Raw genomic sequence first — 19597 nt, 5'->3', positions numbered from 1 at the left:
AGCTCAAAATCTCGGAGTTTGGGCATGTTCCCGAGTTAAGAGAATCTTCCCTTCTGCACTCCAGGGTCACCAATGCTGTTTTTCTCCCTCCTAAATGAGCACCCCTTTCCTCTACATTCTTCCTAACGCTCCCTCATCATCAATTCAGATTATCCCAGTCTTCATTGCCATCCTTTTCTCAAATCTAGCATTCACATTGCTGTCAGAAAAGAATTCTGACACATTAAATCACATTCTACTCCCAACCACCACATTTTCAATAGCCCCTCACAAGGTACAGCAAGATTCTAAAACTTTTTTTTTCCTTGGCAAAGGATGCTCCTCCTACCCCTGAATGTAATATAAAACACTAAAAAGAAATTCACTTTCAAGACGCGAGAAGACTTGGAGGTGATTAAAAACATGCCTGGAAGTCAAAGAAACCAATCTGAAAAGGCTATGCATAGGGTAAGTCCAATTGTATGACTTTCTGGAAAAAGTAAAGCAGCGGAGGCAGTTTGATCAATGGTTTCCAGAGGCTGAACGGAGAGATGAATGAATATACAGAGCTTAAACGATTTTTCAGGCAGCAAAACTTTTCTGTGTGATTCCGTAATAGGAAGTTTGGTAGTACTACAAAAAGCTCTGGAAAAATAGAATTAAAAGCCACGTTCATTTTGATGCAAAAAAAAATTTGAAATCCATACATCTAAATGTACTTCAAAAAGTTCATGGAAAATGTGTATCACAACCAAACTACCCATGAATTTCAATTCTTTTTTTGCACCACAATAAGCTTATCCTTTAATACTCTTCCACATACTTTTTGAAGTGCTATGTACACTTTACGCATTTGTGTAAGCAATGGCGGTTTTACTTCTTTCTCACTGGTTTCTTTGCTTCCAGTCTGGACAGCAGTACACTCTCAGATCTATTGGTGGGAATTTTGTTTTGCTCTCCACCCTTTTCTTCTTGGCAGAGCTGTGTTCCTTTAGATACATGAGTTCAAAGCCCAGTTATTTCACTTCTCTGCTCCTGTTTATGCATGTTTTTAACTTAGTCAAAGAAAATTTGACCAAGCAAGAGCTTCCCAGTCACACCTATTCTGGTAGTCAGAACTGTTAGCTTTAAATGTGACCTTCGGAGCATTTCAAGAAAAGACATGTGTGATCTTTGGGTTACCTAGAAGTTATTGTTCTTAACTTCTACAACCACAGTTGAACATTAGGCCGTGACCGGGCTGGCATCTGAAGTCTACAACAGTAACCCAGCTCCATTGGGCTTGACAGCTGGGGTCTACGGAGCCTGACAAATTATCTCTGCCAGGTACATTATTCCTTTGTGCCAAGTGTCTCCTCTGGCTTACAGGGCAGCTCAGCAAAGTTACCCACAAATGCTTATTCAAGCTGTCAAGCTTTGTTACCTGTTTTGAAAGAGGCTAGTCAGCTCCGTGAACTTCCTTGTTTCCCATTTTTTACTTAGTGTCTTATCACTAATGTTCAGGTTCTCAGAAAAACTTGAAGCTCAAACTCCTGCCAGTATCACAGTTGATGAAATTGCCTGCAGCTCACACATGTTGTATTTTTAAAAAGTTGTCATTTGTCTTTTGGAGGCACTTCACTGGCACCTGAGTCTGTTACAGTATTAGGGAATTTCTTTTAAAAAGATTTATTTATTTTTATTGGAAAGGTAGATTTACAGAGGAGAGACAGAAAGATCTTCCATCTGTTGGCTCACTGCCTACGTGACTAAAATGGCTGGAGCTGAGATGATCCAAAGCCAGGAGCCTGGAACGAGGAACCTTCTGTGGGTCTCCCACACAGGTGCAGGGTCCCAAGGCTTTGGGCCGTCCTCTAGTGCTTTCCCAGGCCACAAGCAGGGAGCTGGATGGGCAGAGGAGCAGCCGGGACAGGAACTGGTACCAGTACCCATTTGAAACGCTGGTGCTGGCAGATAGAATATTAGCCAGTTGAGCCAACACATGCCCCTGTTAGGAACTTTTGGTTGGATTTTCTGTGTACTTAAATGATTAAGTTGTTTCTCACCATAGATATAAGTCTGGAGATAACGAATCAATGATTTTATTAATTTACATTTCCAGATAAATTTCTTTTCTCTTTTTTAGAAAATTTCTTTTTTAATATTGTTTACATAGTTGAGAGGGATGCATGCCCCTCTGGGTCTCTGATTAAGGTGGGGAGGGTCAAGGTGTGGGAGATGGTGGGTAGGACCAGTGTTTCAATATTTGTTTCCTCCTGTGTCCAGAGCAGAGGAAGTGGTGGGGCACACCCCTTGCTGTCAAATTATATCAACACTGTGATTGTGAAGTGAACAGTCTTAATGCACTAGTTTTTAGTGACTTTCGTGACCCTGAAGGTAACACTTCCCTAACCTTTGTCTTCTAGTTCCTCAAACTCATCTCTATTGGTCTGATCTTCCATACAACCTCAGCCACCCTTTCCCAGGGGGCACACTTTCAGCTTTGTCACTGCCAACAAATGGGATCCCTCCATTAGCTATTTTAAATACTTTTCTTTCCCAAAAGATTTATGTATTTTCATTGGAAAGGCAGACCTACAGAGAGAAGGAGAGATTAAGAGAAAGATCCTGCATCACTGGTTCACTCCTCAAGAGGTTGCAACAGCCAGAGCCGATTTGAAGCCTGGAGCCAGGAGCTTCTTCTATGTCTCCCACATAGGTATAGGATCCTACGTACTTGCCTTATCTTCCACTGCTTTTCAAGGTGTGCTAGCAGGGAGCTGGATTTGAAATGGAGCAGTCAGGACTTGATTGTTGCCTGAAGGATGGTTGACACAGCAAGCAATAGCTTAAGCTACAACACTCTACACTGGCCCCTCCATTTTCTCTTGAGTCCATTTTTAACATGCCCTAGGCCCTACCACTCCACTAAAATGTTTTTTCAATCTTTAACAACCTTTACATTTCTAAACCAGTCAGTTCTTGGTCCTCATCTTGTTTGATCTCAGCAGTACTGGATTGATCACCCCATCCTTTCTGAAATGTTTTCTTCACTTGGATTCCAGGCTTCATTTTCTCTTGATTCCTCCTCCTCTGGTCATAGTGGCTACTCACTTTTAGTTTTGTTTCTGTACTCCCACTCAGTTTTCCATTTTTTTTTTCATGTTGCATTTACTAGGTCCAAGACCATGTGCTTCAGTTCCTATGCTTTCTGTATACATGTCTGCGGTTAAAATCTCACCCAGTATTGTTGTTTGAACAGTAACTATAGCTTGATGACTCACAAGTTATATATTGTGCCCAAATTTTCCTTCTAAGCTCTAGGTTGATACATACATTTGTCCATATGACAAGTTTTTTTTTGATATCTGATAGATACAACAAGTTTAATAGGCCTCAATCTAATTATCCTAAGCATTCCCTCATTCTCCACCCTCACTCATCAATAGCTCTCTAACATTAACCAATAACATCAACACTTTCTACAAGCTAGGCAAAAAGCCTTGAGAGTCATCTTTCAGCTTTGTCTTTTCTCTCATCGCTGACATGGACTCTAACTTCACTATCTGCCTTCAAAGCGTAGCTGCAATCAGACTACTTCCCATGAGTTCCGCAGTTACCAGCTATGCTGGATTCTCCCGGGAAGAGCTGTGTGGTATTGTGTATCTCTTACCACACCTGGGAGATGGCTGGAAGCTTCATGCATCATCGTTTCAGACTCATCCTGATGCTATTGGAGCAGCCGTCTTTACTCATTTCTCTTTAACTATTCACATTTTCCAAGAAAGCAGTTTTTAATTCATTAGTGTATATTAATATGTATGTATCCCACCTTGATCTCCGAGAATTTAAAACAAATTACAAAAGTACATAGCATGCATTGCAGTATAGAAAGATAAATAAGGAAATTAGATAAAGGTAAAATAAGGACAGGAAAAGTTCAGGTGACGTAAGAGGGGTGGGATGAGCAAGGTAAGTCCATGCTCTGAGATCCTTAATGGGGGTGACGCCTGAGCCGCGTCCTCTAAAGCTAGCACTAGGATCAGCTCCTTTCTGTGTAAGGTGGCCTCATAAAGCACCATGGACACAATATCTGAGATGATTCCTCAAGATGAACCACGAACACAATGATTCTTTGGGTCTAGAGAGCAGCAGAGAGCCTTACCGGGTAGGGAAAGATTTGGAAGCAGACGTATAGCAAGACTTGGCAGGTCTGTTGATCTGAGGCTAGAGATCTCCCACCCCTCAGCCCACGCCACAACCAGTTCCTGGGTTCCTCCCAGTCCCCATGTTCCCACCCATCCCCATTCAAGTTACCTCATAAGTACTCACCAAGACCCAAGCAAGACACTCTGAGTCCTGATTTTCCAAGATTCCTAGAACAAAAGTAAAGTAACACATGGTCATTGCTTCCCATGGAATGACACATATCGTACTGTGATGAAAGCATCTCATTTTTGGTGGCTTAACCCTTGCCAGGAGCAGTGACACAGGCAAGCTGCAGTGCCAGACGTCTGGTCATGGGAATGTCTGAGTTTGCCATTTGTGTAATGGGAAGCTCAAAATCTCAACCTGAGAACAGCATACCATGGCCACAAGACACAGCTCAGCAGTTCCAAATAATCTTTTTATAGATTTGTTTACATGTTTATTTTCTTTCTCTGTCTTTCTGGAGTCCAAATTCCTTAGGGCAAGGAGTTACTTATTCACTGATTGTGAATTCATTGACTGATTACAATGCCTGGTGCACAGTAGTGTGCACCTGAATGCACAAACTGGCTTCTAAAAAGAACATTCTTTCTAGTTAAATAGAACAAGTACAAAGCTATCTTTTTGGTTTGACTTCTTTGTTTTTTTTTTTTTTTAAGAGAATACAACATAAAATTATCATAGGAAGTTCATTTTAATTGGCTTATTATTTTATGTTTCAATATTCTTTGCTTTCATCCCTAAAAGTTTACCAAGAAAAAGCCATACAGTTTTGGTTTTTAAATAGAGATGAAAATAGGAATTCTCATATCCATTTGCCTATTCTTTTTTCCTGTGGAGATCCTGGTTCACCCCACTTTTCTCTCTTCTGCCCAATGGCTGTCAGAGCAGAAACAAAATTCAGAGTAAGGAGGCCTCATCAAGTTAGTGAGGGAGTCCCAGTGGAGAGCAGTAAGATCTGCAAGAACCAGTGCAAGAAGTTGTATGCTAGTGACACTGGTGAGCTGTGCATGCCTTGTTCTCTGATCAGTTGCAGTTTGTAATTTTCCTCTTTATTTCCACTCCAAATGAATGAACAAGAATAAAACTTCCCCACCAGTGCCGAGGCTAGGCTTTCTCAGGCCCCCCCCCCCCCAGGATTTGCCACCAGTTTTATTTTTGTAGTATGTTTATTTCTTCTGCTTCTCACTGTTGTCAATGCAATGACACCTAAGCAACACAATTAATTTGGTTATGTACCCAAAGTGCATCATGTGGAGCGTACTAAGTTGCTTCCCAAGACGCCTGCATCACACATTGGAGTGTCTAACTTGAGTCCCAGCTGCTCTACTCCTCGCCAGCTTCCTGTCAATAGGCATCTTGGGATATAGCAGATGACTCAGGTACTTGGGCTCTGGCCACTGCCACTGGACACCCAGGCTGCCCAGGGTGGCCTCTGGTTTTAGCCTGATCCAGCCCTTAATATGGTAGACATTTGGTGAATGAACCATCAGTTGGAAAATTTCTGTCCCTGTCTCTCTGCCTTTTAGATAAAACAAAAATAAGTACATGAAAACAATTTTTAAGTGCAGCATTTCACAAGAAGTTGAAAGACCCTGTTTTTATAAGTAGATGAGTGATCCTTTCCCTTCTTCACTTGTAAGACGGCATATTGATGTATGTACCATTCAGCTAATACCGCTTTTATTGGTTCTAATACCATACCTAATACCATTCATCTAATACCACTTTTATTGGATCTATCATGTGAATGCAGGATCCCAAGGTTTTGGGTCATCCTGCAGTTCTTTCCCAGGTCATAATCAGGAAGTTAGATGGGAAATGGAGCAGCTGGGACATGAACAATTCCCATATGGAATCCTGGTGCTTGCAAGGTGAGGATTTAGTCATTGAGCCATTGCACCAAGGTCCTATCTTGATATTTCAAGCCTGTAAAACCATGAGCACAAATAAATCTTGTTTTGCTGCTGGTATTATGGTACAGAAGGTAAAAGCCTACCTGTGCAACATTCTATGTGAGTGCTGGTTTCTGTCTGCTTCACTTGTGACCCAGCTCCCTGCTGACGGCCTGGGAAAGCAGCCGAGGACGGCCCTAGGGTACTAGCCTTCGTCATCCACATAGATGAAGCTCTTGACTCATGGCTTCAGCCTGACTTAGGGTTAACCATTGTGGCTATCTGGGGAGTGAACCAGTGTTTGGAAGATCTCTGTCTTTTTCTCTATCACTCTCCCTCTGTAATTCTGTCAAAATAAATAAGTCAATATCAAAAATAAGCCTCCTTTCTCTCATAAATTACCCAGTCTCAGATGTTATGCTGCAGCAGCATAAAATAGACTAGTACTAGGGAGAATAAAGGAAACCAGACCAACAAAACCTACAAGCAAATGATAATAACCACACACACACACACACACACACACACACACACACACACACAGAGCCCGATATTCATTTATATATGAAGAATTTGGTCTCCAGAAGGACACACTCAGCACTGATGAATCAGTAGGTATTTAGTGAGGGGTCAGCAGCGCTCTGTCCTCAAGGAGCCTGGACTACAGTGAGGTACAGAAAAGCAAACGTTTGCTTACAGACAGTGGTGTGGGCGCTACCAGGTTGGTCTTTGGGCGGCCATGTCAGAGGCTACCGAGGCTTGGCTTTGCATAACTGTGTGGGTGTCCTGGGGCACAGGATCTAGATGTGGGTTTCCATGTGATCTTAACTTCTCACTGTGACCCTGAGGATCACATGGAGAGAGCCTTGGTGTGGAGCACTGTGCTGAGTGAGACTGTAACAAAAATATTCTTTGCAGCCAAGAGATTTTCCTAGCAAGCTCAGACCAGTGAGAGTATGACACTGGGAACTTCCTGGGCAGTACGCACAGTGGAAACACGTGTCCTATTTTGCTTATAATAACTTAGGAAGAAAACATTGACTTGACTCTGAGCTTGGAAGACTGTCAGGAACTGTCAGCAGAAATGAACTGCAAAGCAGCAAGTACCAAACATGGCCCGTTTTCCTGTCCCTGTTGTGTAAACAGCTGGGAGAACTGTTCTGGAACAAAAATCTTAGAAAACATTCAAGTGTAAGACAAGTTCAATTATAGGTAAATATTCGATGCATTGGAGGTAAGTCCTCATCTTTGAGTCTTGGTGTCTATTTCCTTTAACCCTGCAGTTCCTTTAACAGCTTCTCTAAATATCTCCTTCCTCTGGAAGGAATAATTACCAAATTAAGGTGGTCACTTTTTTTTTGTGTGTGTGGCAGTGTGGTAGACAGGCTTCCCACTTGCTGGTTCTCTCCCAAGACACCTGCCGCATGGGATGGATGGCCAAGCCAGAGCCAGCATCTGGGAACTCAGCTGGGTCTCCAATATAGGGGCCAGGAACTGAACTGCTTCAGCCATTGTGTTGCTTTCTGCTTTCAATGTACACATTATCAGGCAGCTAGAATTGGCAGAGGAGCTGGGATTTGAACCTATGCGCTCTGATCCAGATGTGGGCAACCCAACTTGCAGCTTAACCCTGTGCCAAATGTTTAACTCCAAGTGGCAACTTTCATGTGAGAGGCCTTTCCTGAACCATGCATCTGTGCGTGGCTCTTATTTTATGCAGGTGTGTCTCTGTCTGTGAGCCTGTACCACTTAAAACTCTCTTGCTACATGAAGGACTTTGCTTTCTGGAGAGGACAGAAGGAACGACCTGCCTTCAGTCCTGGGAAAGGGATTTCAACACTGTTTCTGTGAATCTGAGCGGCACATCTGTCTCCTCCTGCTCTTTGTGTCTGCACAGTACTAAGTATAGATGTGGCAACTGTCCAGATACTCTGATCCATTTAACCTCTTTTGGATAATGCAAATACAAAGGAAACAATCTGTGGAAAAATAGAAGGTATACTTTTTTTTTTGGTTTGGAAATATTTTGGAATTCATGCATCATTTTCTTCATAATATGCATCTTCAATGAACCTTTTGAAAACCCTATACATTTCATACATTTGATCTAATACATTATTCACTAGTTTGTGTGACTATCACACAAAATAATGACCAAGTTAGCCAGTCATGCTGGGATATATCACACTCTGGAGTCCTTACCCTACCTTTATGGAGATTTTGTAAACTCCCCATGATCTTATATTACATACGTAGCAACAATTTTTACATAATTTCACTTCATTTCTTAGTTTCTTGTTCTTCACATGAAGGGAGATACTTAAAACTTCTGTAACCACATCACATTTTCAAACAGATTGAACTCCCCATTTGATTCAAAATAGTTTCACTGCACAGGTTCACCTATTTTATCTGTGTCAGATATACCAGAAAGGAGTCTCATCCTGTTCATTTTTAGTATCTGCTCCTGTTCTACTCAAAATAAAAGCTCCTCTTTCTCAAGTGAACCTCAACTGTTCTGCTGCTAATATTAGAAATGAATGACATCAGTATGGGGGCACAGGACTCTCAGCTTTGTCAGTCAAATTTTGGAAATCCTAACACTTAAAGCTTCAGGAAAGAGTTACCTGGAGAACTCAAAGGCTGTGCCTCTGCTCTCTGACAGCTGCCTGATCCTTCAGTGACCACGTGACTGACCTTGTGTGAGGGCAATGGTTAGATCCACGCAGAGGCAACCGAGATCATTCCTAGCAACATTTTGCGGGGCATTCAACAAAGAATCCTTTTGCTCTTAAGACAATATATGTAGTTGTGAAAAACTGAAATCAAGTGTCAGCTGGGCTAGTATACCATGCTACTCTCATGCTCACAGCTCCTTTACAAATCAAAGATGCGAAAGGCAGCAGATTAGCAGCTCAAATGTGTTGTCTCAAATGGCTTGCTTCTGAATGTGTGCCTTAGACATTATTTGCAGCTTTAAACTGAGAAGAGAGGAGTATGCATCTTGCATTTGGCTAAGAAAAAAGTATATTACATTCATCAGGGATGGACTGACTCTGTAAGTAAGATGTTCCAAAGGCTCCGTCAGGCTGACAAGCACCATGACTCTGACCTGCTTGTCAAGTGGTCGGGTCATGACATCATTTACCATCTCATGTTATCTGGACATCATTGTGGTTCCCCTGAGTGACACTCTGATAATATTTGTGTGTCATGACTTATAGGGAAGTCTTTTTTTTTAATTACAAGAAACATGCATTGGAAAATTCAAAGCAAAGGTTCATTTGCCAGCCAGTGAGATTTGATGGCTGCACAAGAACATCCATTTTGACAACCATGGAGATGACGACACATGGTGAGCACATTGTCTCAGGAGGACACTCAGTATTCATCACTAGGGGGTGAGCAATGACTCATTGGGAAACCATTAGGTGCAAAAACGATCCAGTCAAGCATTTTAATGATAGACATTGCATATAGCACGTGGGAATTTTGAGTCTCATTTTTACTTAAGAAGTGATCAAGTGGAGTAGAATTCTTTTGAATTCTTTGATTTAAAGGTTTAAGTCTTATTCATTTTTTTTGTACCTACAAAATCACCTGTTGACTTGTGTCATTCTAAGAAGCCTAGAAAAATAAGGGGAAAAAAACCTAAGGTTTTTTTGCAAGTAATTCTAGCTCTGCTCCAGGCCTGTGCTTTGCTTTGGGAATGGGCTGAGTGGCATGTGGCTGCTTTTCTCTTAGGGCTTAGATCATGGGAGGGGTAAGAGACATGAAACAGTGAATGATTTCATTATGTTAAATTAGACTACATTTGACCTGATGATGCCTCTGTATTCTGAGTCCTTATGTAATGTGCTGCAATTTAACATTACATAAATGAGCTGGAAGCCTAAATTAGGAGTATTTTGTAGCAAATAGATGGGTCTCAGCCAATCACCACAGCTGAGCTTTAGTCAATCACAGGCTGCCAGCTATGAGACAGTACTCAAGTAAGACTGACACTGCGCTGCAGCCAACCACGTGGCTTCTGTACTTTGCTTCCATTCTCCACCCGTAAATGTTGCCTACCAATGTTGGCCCAGCAGTCTCTGGATCACTCCTGTGGTTCTTAGGGTTGTCTGTCATATAAACTGTCTATTGCTCAATTAAACCCCATTAAATTTTAGTTGCCCCATTTAAAAAAAAAATATATATATATATATATATTATTTGAAAGCCAAAGGTGAGAGAAAATGAAAGGGAAAGAGGGAGGGAAGAGAGAAATCTATCCCCTGGCTCCCTCCCCAAATGGTTTGCAATGGCTGGAGCTGAGCTGATCTGAAGCTGGGATCCAGGCGCTTCCTCTAGGTCTCCCGCATGGGTACAGGGACTTAAGGATTTGGGCCATACTGCACTGCTTTTCCAGGCCTTTAGTAGGGAGCTGGATTGGAAGTAGAGAACCCTGGATGCAAACTGAAGCCCATATGGGATGACAGAGCTGCAGACAAAAGATTAACTTGCTATGCCACCACACCCACCCCTTGCCTCATGTTTTTATTTTCACAATTATAATATCAAACAAAAATAGAGTATAATTTCGTTGTGTAAGGGGACATTGAGCTGAATGGTCAGGAAAAGCACATCTGGGGAAGTGACATTTAAATTGAAAGCCAAAAGAGAAGTAGGGAGTAATTTAGGGGAAAGAATGGGGACCAACAGTCTGGGTAAAAGCTCAGAGACCTGGAGGAATATGGTGATTGAAGAACTGAAGGAAGTTCAGGGCAGTAGAATAGGAGACAGCAAAAGGTGGGAGTGATTCCAGAACAGTCTGGTGGGGGGTTATAGAAATCAGATCAATTTTGATCTGATTTGTTTGATTATGCTCTTCAATACCTTATATAGATTATGTTCCACATTTTGCTGTTAATGTGAAGGAGTAATGGAAAACTGGAAAACTTATGCAGGGGGAATGGGGAAATGAGCTTAAAGAAAACAAATAAAGGAGCTGGGAGACTCATTAGGTAATCCTAACAAGATATGACGATACCTTGAAATAGGACTTAATGCAATAGAGAGAACCCAGGAAAAGCAGATATTCTTAGCAGGTGAAATCTTTAGGACTTAATGTTGGAAGATAAGAGTGACAGCGCAGGAGGAATTGGTCTTTCTCAAGGTTCTGACTGGATCAGCGGATGAAGATGTGAACTTGAGTCTGAAGCAGAGTTTACTGTTACAATAAATAGAAGCGTTCTGACTCATATGTTATCACATGAGGTTGAAATATCCATGAAATACCCAGGTAAGTTGCCGGTGGCTGAGACTATAAAGAGAATGTTTCTACCTTTGAGGGTAGGGGCACTTTGGGCTGTGTTAGCTGCCAAGAAAGACAGGATCCTGATGGAGAAGAGAGCCAAGGATGAGTCTTCAGGAGTTCCAGGACTGAGTAACAAGACAATGCCATGGCAGCAATGGAAAGTAAGAGGCAGTGACAAAGATGGAGCAGGAGGTCAGGAAACTATAAGTGAGGACATTTGGCACAGAGGAAGTGGGTAGCAGCAGTGAAGGCTGCTGAAAGATCACCCACAGGAGCAGGGGGAGATTCCTTTGTAGTAAATGGCACAGGAGTGCCGACAAATGGCTACGCAGGCACAGCAGCCATTACATCCCAGGCTGTGGCTGCAAAGCCAGGATAGGCAGACCAAGAAGAGGGCGATGCAGAAATGGTACTGACCATCTGTGTATAACCTTGAATAGTTTGCTCAGCCTCTAGAGACCCTGTCCTCCTTCATAACTCAAGATAGTAACAGTTTACCTCTTATAAATATGGTACAAACTCTAGCAGACTTCAGTGTTAGTCATTGTTTGCTTGCTAGTGTTTGGATATGGTTTGTACCTCCTGTGCTCCATGTGCTGCTTGCTTTCTCTAGGGCACGCGTTGGCACCTAGAATCGGGAGTGGAGACGGGGCTGAATTCCAGGCTCTCCATTTACTTTGGAATGCAGGTGGCCCAAGCAGCACCTTAGCTGCTGCACCAAAACCTGCCCCTTCATCAAATTTTAAGTGAAACTTAGCACCTTGTTTAGCTGTGAGCATTGGTGAGAAACCACAGTATTCCTGTAGCTTTGCCTTCAATGGAATTTTTTCCCTATTTTTCTACCATATCACAGTTGCTGCAGAGATCTCCAAAACCAATTTACACTCACTACTTATATTCATAGCCCTCTAGGCATTGTGGTATTTGACCCACTCTTAGAACTTTTTATTTAATTCATTAACAAGAAAGTGTCTGTATTACTTGGTCACACATTAGTTTTCAAATACTTTGAAGTATAGATACTTTGAAGCAGACTTCAATTTAATTAGAAACCTATCTATTTTATGTTACATATTTTAAAACTCTTTTTTCCCCACCAGGGCTTTTATAGTGGTTTCTGTGTCCCAAATCCCAGAAGTAGATGAAAGGTAAAAGTTGCTTTAAACATGCCTTTGGGTCTATCCATCTGCCACAAAGCAACATGAGTTTACAAGTGTTGCTCAACATGAAGGGAAAGCAATCTTGAAAAGTTTTCAAAAGCGAAAGTGAGCTATACAATAGCCTGCTGTAACCATTTAAAATGTGTATGGTGTGGGTGACAGTGTTGGTGATTAGTCTTTCTTATGTATTTCATCTTAGTAAATTAAAACTGTTTTCTTGGGTCCTTAGTGATCTTACTTCTAAACTGCTTCCGTTATCTCTCTTTAGGCGTAAGTACCTTGACTGAAGGAGTATGACTGAGGGCTCTTCCTGAAGAAGGGGACCTGCCCAGACCAGGGGCTCTGGTGGTGTCTCACCAGTTGTCTCGATGGATAAACAGTACTTCCTTTACAACAATCCACTTTCAGGTAAATTGTCGAATGGATTCACATTCACGCAAGCATTTCAAACAGAAGTGATGGGTAAGCTGGGAACCTGTAACTTGTGATTGGTGTGAGGAGGGCGGTTTTGTGGAACTGCAAATGGATATGCACTACGTCCCATATCGGGACAGATGTCCAGGAATTGCACAGTGTGGGGGGAAACCACAGGCGTGATTCATGTTGAATGTGGAGAATGCCAGCAGGAGGAAACGGCTAACCACTGCCTGCCCAAGTGTGTCTGGCAGAAAGTAGAGTAGTGGGAAGACGAAGAAAGAACGGCTCCCAAATGGGAGAATATAATTTTCCTCCCTCCAAATCTTGCTTGAGCCACACCACGCACACCTGCCTTTCTCAAAGAGTATGAAGGTTTCCAAGCATCCTTCACTTCACAGTGATGATTTGCTTTAAAACCCAGAATTCTACATGGTGAATGTAGCACCTCTGCTATCCACTGCGTAGTGAGAGCTGCGTTTAGTTTCTATTATAATGAGCTATGCCATTTTTAACCACAGAACAAGACAGAGAGGCCTACTCCCTGGGTAGGAGTTCAATGCTCTGCATCCCTCTAATTCTCTCTGCTGAAGGTGGTGGTGCTTTTTCTGCAGAGAGCTGTATCAGCTACATGGCAGAGGTGGAGATTGGGCCTGACTTATGGGGAGGGTGCTGTTTCAATAAGCACTTAATCAAAAGTAAATGTTTTCAACCATCACACACTAGTTTGCCTTAGCCTTGCTTGACGGGGAAGTGGAACATTATTGCCTGTTTTCCCAGGGTGCTGAATCCTTTACACCTGCCGTCAGAATGCCTTATATCCTAACACAGGCTACAGTTGCTGTGTCTGAGGTTGTTTTCTTGCCAAACTGAGCCCCATGGCCTGTGTGCAATAGCTCTGTATAGTCCTGACACCCAGCACAGGGCAGAGTACCTGGTGGGTGTCCAGAAAGGCTCCAAGTGGATGCTCTGATGAGACTGTGTGACTACTTTCTGTGATCTCTGGTTGGTTAGGGAGCTCTGTGGCTTGCTGAAAAGCAGGGGTAGTCGAGTGCAGTGGAGTGGAGAACTGCCTTTATCGCTTACTATCACTGAAACCTTGGGGAATGTATGGAACCTCCTGTGTCCCATCTGTTCCATGAGGATAATAATAGCAGCTACTTCATAGGGTTGTTGTCAAGATTCAATGTGAGCATGGAAGCTTTTAAGATAGTGCCTGGCACGTAGTGAATGCTCTCCAAGTGCAAGCTGTTATTACACAGATACAAATTTGAAGCTAAGCTCTGCTCCTGGGAGCTATGGGCACCTTATCCAGAAGGGTTTGCTTCTCTGTAAAGTTAAGCGAAGGAACACAGTGCATGTGGTGGTCTTTGTCTTATTGCAATCAATGCTGGTGTTAAGATTCCTTCTAATTTTTCAAGAAGGTAAAGTCTGAACCTACATGGCAGGATGTCTTCTCTCCAGTCCTATACTTTATTTTTTCCTCTGTCTTTCCAGTTTCCTATGGGCACTCTTCCCATGGGAGGGCCAAATCTCATTCCTCAAGGGTTTATAGGATCGAAGCCTGGGGCTGGGACCAAAGATGTAATTGCATTGGCAGCCTGTTTCTATTCGGTGTTGACGCTACTTTTTAATTCCAGTCAGCTCAGCTCCTTAAAGCACTTCCAGATCTCATCTGAATCTTCTCAAAACTAGAATGTTAGTCCAAGTCTCCTTGTGCCCACAAAAGCAGAAATGCTCAAATCCTGAAGATCTCTTTGTCTCCTCTTTCTTTTGGCCTCCACCACTGATGTCAGCAAGTCCTCATGCATCATACTGCTCCTCCATTCTGATTTCTTCATCGCCGCTAACAGGTCACAATCTGTGGCTAATGGCTTTCCACCTGCTCTTCTGCTTTTACAGCCTCTCCCCTTCCCTCTTGATTTATCTCTGATCAGTCTTCTTACCTCTTTTTCTAATTATTGTTCATATCTTACTACCCTTCCTCAGTTGCCAAGTATTTGATGGTTTTATAAAAACCTTTGATTCATCTTGACTTCCTCATAATGCTTAGAATCAGGGACATGCAGTGAATCAAATGCAGGTGCGCCCTGGCTTTATTCTGAGCCCTGTTGTAACTGCCTAATGATGGGTCAGGCTGGAATCCTTGCGTCCATTTACTCTTACTATTCATCTCACTTTGATCTTTTCATTCTTGATAGCTCAGTTGATGTCTCCCAAGCAGGTAAAGTGCATCTTGCTCAGCGAAGCTGTGTCTGCCGGAAGGTCAGGAAGCTGGCTTCTTGTTGTGACAAGAATTATCCACTATCAGCAGTGGTAATTGCTGTTCTAGATACACAGGTCTTTATGTGCCACTTTCTACAGAGAGAAGCCCTACCTAACAGATGTATGAGAGAGGAAAAGAGAGTTCACTTGCTTGCTAAACAAAAAGTCTTTAAGCTATTAAGAGACAATCTTGCTGAAAGTTTCTTGGAAACACAATCAAAATGACTTTTCCTTGGACCAGGATGAAGTTTTATTAAAGCAAATAAGTTTTAAAAATTGAATTCAAACATTTTAAATTAATTACCACTTGGCAACTGCAGAATCCTGTGAAATAATTTTGCTTTATGCATTTGTGGAATTATTTCCTGCCAAGAAATTGAAATAATTAATTCCAGCTGGTTAAATCACTACGGGTACTTTAAGTCAAATGACTTAACAGTTCTAACCAAGATCTAGGGGACTAAACTTTAACAGGATAGAACCCAGCATGAGCGGCAGGGTAGCTGGGGAGCTAAGAATGCTTTTAAGGATGGCCTCCGCTTTTCACTAGCAACAGGATACACTAGGATGCTCCAGGTCTCCAGTGTCACTCAACCCTCTGTAGCCCCAGGGTCTCCGTCTGTGACATGTGGGTAAATCCAGTGTGTGCCTTACCTTGCTTATGGGCAGTGGTAGATACCAGAAAGATGAGTGAGGTGCAGTGCCTCAGGAATCGGCTTGTTGAGCTTCAGTGTTCAGTACTGTTGCTGTGATAGTAACTGCTAGGATTAATAGAAGCTCTTAGAAAAACTGAAACAAGTGGAGAACAGACACTTTATCATTTGTTGCGCTCTCGAGGGGGAACAACTGACTTCAGTTCCATGGATTTATGGATAGATTTTTGCAGTAAAATTAGATCATTCACACTGTCAAGAACACTGTTGAAATGTTTGGATATTTAGCAACAAAACAACTAAGAAAGATTCTGAATAGAAGTGGAGGCAAATGTTTTGCATGGAAGAATGCTCTTAACTATTCTTTGTTCTTCAAAAACTCAACTCAAATTCAGGCCGAGAAAAAATTTAGAAGTGATTTTATTGAAATTGTTGCAGTGGTAAGTAAAGCTGGGGGAGGGCGAGAGGGGAAAGGATTGAGGAGAAAGATTGGAAAGGAAGAATAAAGTATCACGTTTTATCTGCAATTGTTTTGTGAAGAGTTCCATGGGATGTGTTTTTTTACACTGATTTATTTAAAATGCATTTGTTAATCATCTGCCTGTGTAAGGATTGACAAGAGATAGACCAAGCCACTGCCCTCAAAGTGGTCCTACAAAGTGTGGTTGGAGGAACAATTATGCTATCACATCGTGATTTAAGGAGAAGTACAGGTGCAGTGGACACATTTTACTGTCAAAATACAGGGTTTTTTTTTTGTCTATCAGAGTCCAAAGAATCCTCACTATTGAACCCGTAAGGTGAAGTTACTGTGAAATCTTAGTATCAAGAAGGAATAAATGTTCCAAGGATTTGAAACAATGTGAACACAGTGATGCAGAGAAAGGACTCTTAGGATAAATCCTCTAGTCACCTGATAATGGGGATATTAACTATTTTTAAGTCTCCATTTTTACTTCTGTAAAATGGGTGCCTCTTAATATTTAACAACATGTTTTGAGCAACAAGAAATTGCAGAGAAACATAAAATTGCTCCTGAAGATAGAAATATATGTATATATATAAATATATATATATATATTTAAGATTTACTTATTTATTTGAATGGCAGATATTTATAGAGAAGAGAGACAGGCAGACAGACATACACACACACACACACATATGCAACGGAAAGAGAGAGAGAGAGAGCAAGTCAGAGAGAGCTTTCATCTGCTGGTTCACTCCCCAGATGACTGCAATGGCTGGAGCTTAGCTGATCAATAGCCAGGACCCTGCAGTTGCTTCTGAGTATCCCACATGGGTATAATGACCCAAGGACTTGGGCCATCATTGCTGCTTTCCCAGGCACATTAGCAGGGAGCTGGGTCGGAAGTGGAGTAACACAGCACCTGTAAGAGATGCCAGCACTGCAGGCAGAGGCATAATTTACCACATCAGAGCCCTGGTCACAGTTACTAGAAATCATAGAGTCAGCTTGTGGACTGCAGAACACCGCATCATTTGTGCTAATAGGTTTCATGTGTGGCTACGTTTTTTGACCAATGCCTTGTTTTCCTTGACTGGGATAATGATATAAATGAAGGAATGGATGGAGAGATAGAAAGATAAATGAAGGAAATTTTTCTCAACGAAGTCAGGAAATGGCTCTTTTAACTAGAGAATAGTGCTCAGGAGTTAAGCATTTTCCCTGTGATTTCAAGAACAAGGAGTAGTCTGATTCGTATTAACTCATTCCTGACTTTTACATGTATATGCAGACCAGGATAGGTATACCGATTTCCTTCGGTTAACAATGTGTCTAAATGCTAAGAAAACAGTAACCACTCTACAAGAAGACAGAGCAATCAACCCAATCTCCTTCTGCATGGAGAGAAAAGAGAGAAAAAGAAGTTAGAAGTAACTATCTGTACTTGCTGCTTCCGAATTCCCCATCAGCTGCCTAGCACCATCATTCAAGCTGCGTTGAATATGAGGAGAGATGAGTAATCAGACAGTCTGTGGGAATTTCCAACTGTGTACTCCTGGGTTCCAACAGGCCTGGAGAATTACAAGCCTAGGGCCGGATACTTGCAATGACAGGACCTGGCCAGCAGCGAAGCAAAGCATGGCACCCCGGCTCTCCTCAACAGTATGGAAGTTGTCTACACATTTTCTCTTTCCTTTTGGGAAGAAAGGAAGAAAGAGAGATTCCTGAAAGAGAGCTTGAGTCTTTAAGTCAGGACAGAATTATCTTTGAGTGGGATATTTTCAGTGCCTCTTTACCTGCCATCTGGAAGAATCGAGACTAATGAGAAAAACAAGATCAATGATCAGGAAACAAATAGGACTTTTCTCCCATATCTAAGGCAAGTAAGACTCTGTGCACACTTAGCATCCAGAGGGCCAGTGGCAGAACAAATCTTCAACAAATGTTTGTTGAAGGTAGATTTTAACTTCAAAAGATAAAAATCACACAACAAATCTCTAGAGCATTGCAGTATGATGCTATAGAAACATTAAAATGCTTTCTGAAATAATATTCATTTATAGCTGCTGTTACAGGCAGAGAGCTAACAAAACTATGTTGGGACTCAACTTTGTTCATTGCTGAGTTTCAAGCAATGATTATCTCCCTGTGGTCTCACATTACAAGCTGCTTTCAAATATTACAAGGATTTAGCTTTCCTTTTAACATAGGTTACTGCCAGAGGCAAGATAACAGATTAGAGTTGCTATTGATCTTACTTGGTTAAGAAAATCCTCATGTCCCATGCCTGCAAAACATCTTGAGAATAAATATATATCATTGCCTCAGCTGATATGTAAAAGGAGGGAAAATATAGTCTAGATCTATTATTAAAATAGCAAGCATTTGATGAATGTAGATTCAATTATTTAGAACCTGTGTATTTAACTCTGGACCATGTGATGTTAGTTACATAAAAATTCTCTGAAATAAATATTTGCAATAAAAATAATGACCAAACAATAGTGTATGCTTATAAAGAGATCCTGTATAAAGATTGGGAATTGATCTAGTTCTTGTCTCAAAGTGAATTTAGACTAACTTGTAAATATACCAGTTCTATAGTTACAGATATTCTAGTGGTACTTAATTCTATTCTCAAGGGATTATGAAACACTATGATTATTACATTTCTTAGCATATTCCCACTCAGAACACTCTTTCTTTTTCTTTTTTTAAAGTCAAACCGCAATTTGCTTTCTCAAATATGTTTCTAACAATAAAAAACAGAGTTAAAAGTCTTTGGGGGAGATTTTGCTCTTTTAATAGTGTCTTGCCAAGCAGCTATTCCTTTACAAATGTAGAGAGGAACCTGCTCTGGGAAGATCTTTACACTTAACTTGACTCATTTTGTATTGAGTACTTTGAAAGAACTGACTGGATGCCTTTGTTGCCATTCTGCAAAAATTGAGATTTCGCTGGATGGGCAGAGCTTGGGTATGGCTAACCATTAGCTGAGGGAAAGTGAGTTTCATGGCAAAGGGACTAGATTCAGACATGGTAATTTTGCTATGGATTAAAGGAGCCAACTTGGCAAAGAAGACAGCATTGAAGGTTAGTATAAGAATTATAGTTTTGCCTATATTTTGCCTCAGATTATAATCTTTTTCTTTCTCCTTTTCATATTTACCCTCCTCTCCTCTTTTTTCCACCCAGACTCCCTGTAATTCCATTAAAGTTGTTTTTAGAGAGCCTGAGATTGTTTATGTCCAGACATGAGTACTGGTAACCTATAAATA

At 41.5% G+C, this 19597-nt stretch overlaps 1 protein-coding gene across 5 annotated transcripts in view; it reads right to left on the bottom strand.

The window, feature by feature from the left end:
* Positions 1-19597, bottom strand: part of KCNAB1 (potassium voltage-gated channel subfamily A member regulatory beta subunit 1) — a 370144-nt gene that overhangs the window by 102843 nt on the left and 247704 nt on the right. For all 5 annotated transcript variants that reach the window (XM_040974843.1, XM_040974846.1, XM_040974844.1 and 2 more), the window contains exon 2: positions 4291-4334. In XM_040974843.1, coding sequence (XP_040830777.1) covers positions 4291-4334 — 44 coding nt within the window. The remainder of the gene's footprint in view (positions 1-4290; positions 4335-19597) is intronic.

Source organism: Ochotona curzoniae, unplaced genomic scaffold (genome assembly GCF_017591425.1).
Source record: "Ochotona curzoniae isolate NIBS_2020 unplaced genomic scaffold, NIBS_Ocur_1.0 contig_2599, whole genome shotgun sequence".
Taxonomy (NCBI): Eukaryota; Metazoa; Chordata; class Mammalia; order Lagomorpha; family Ochotonidae; genus Ochotona; species Ochotona curzoniae.
The sequence above is the reverse complement of the archived record's forward strand: the minus strand, read 5'-3'. Positions and strand labels throughout refer to the sequence as shown.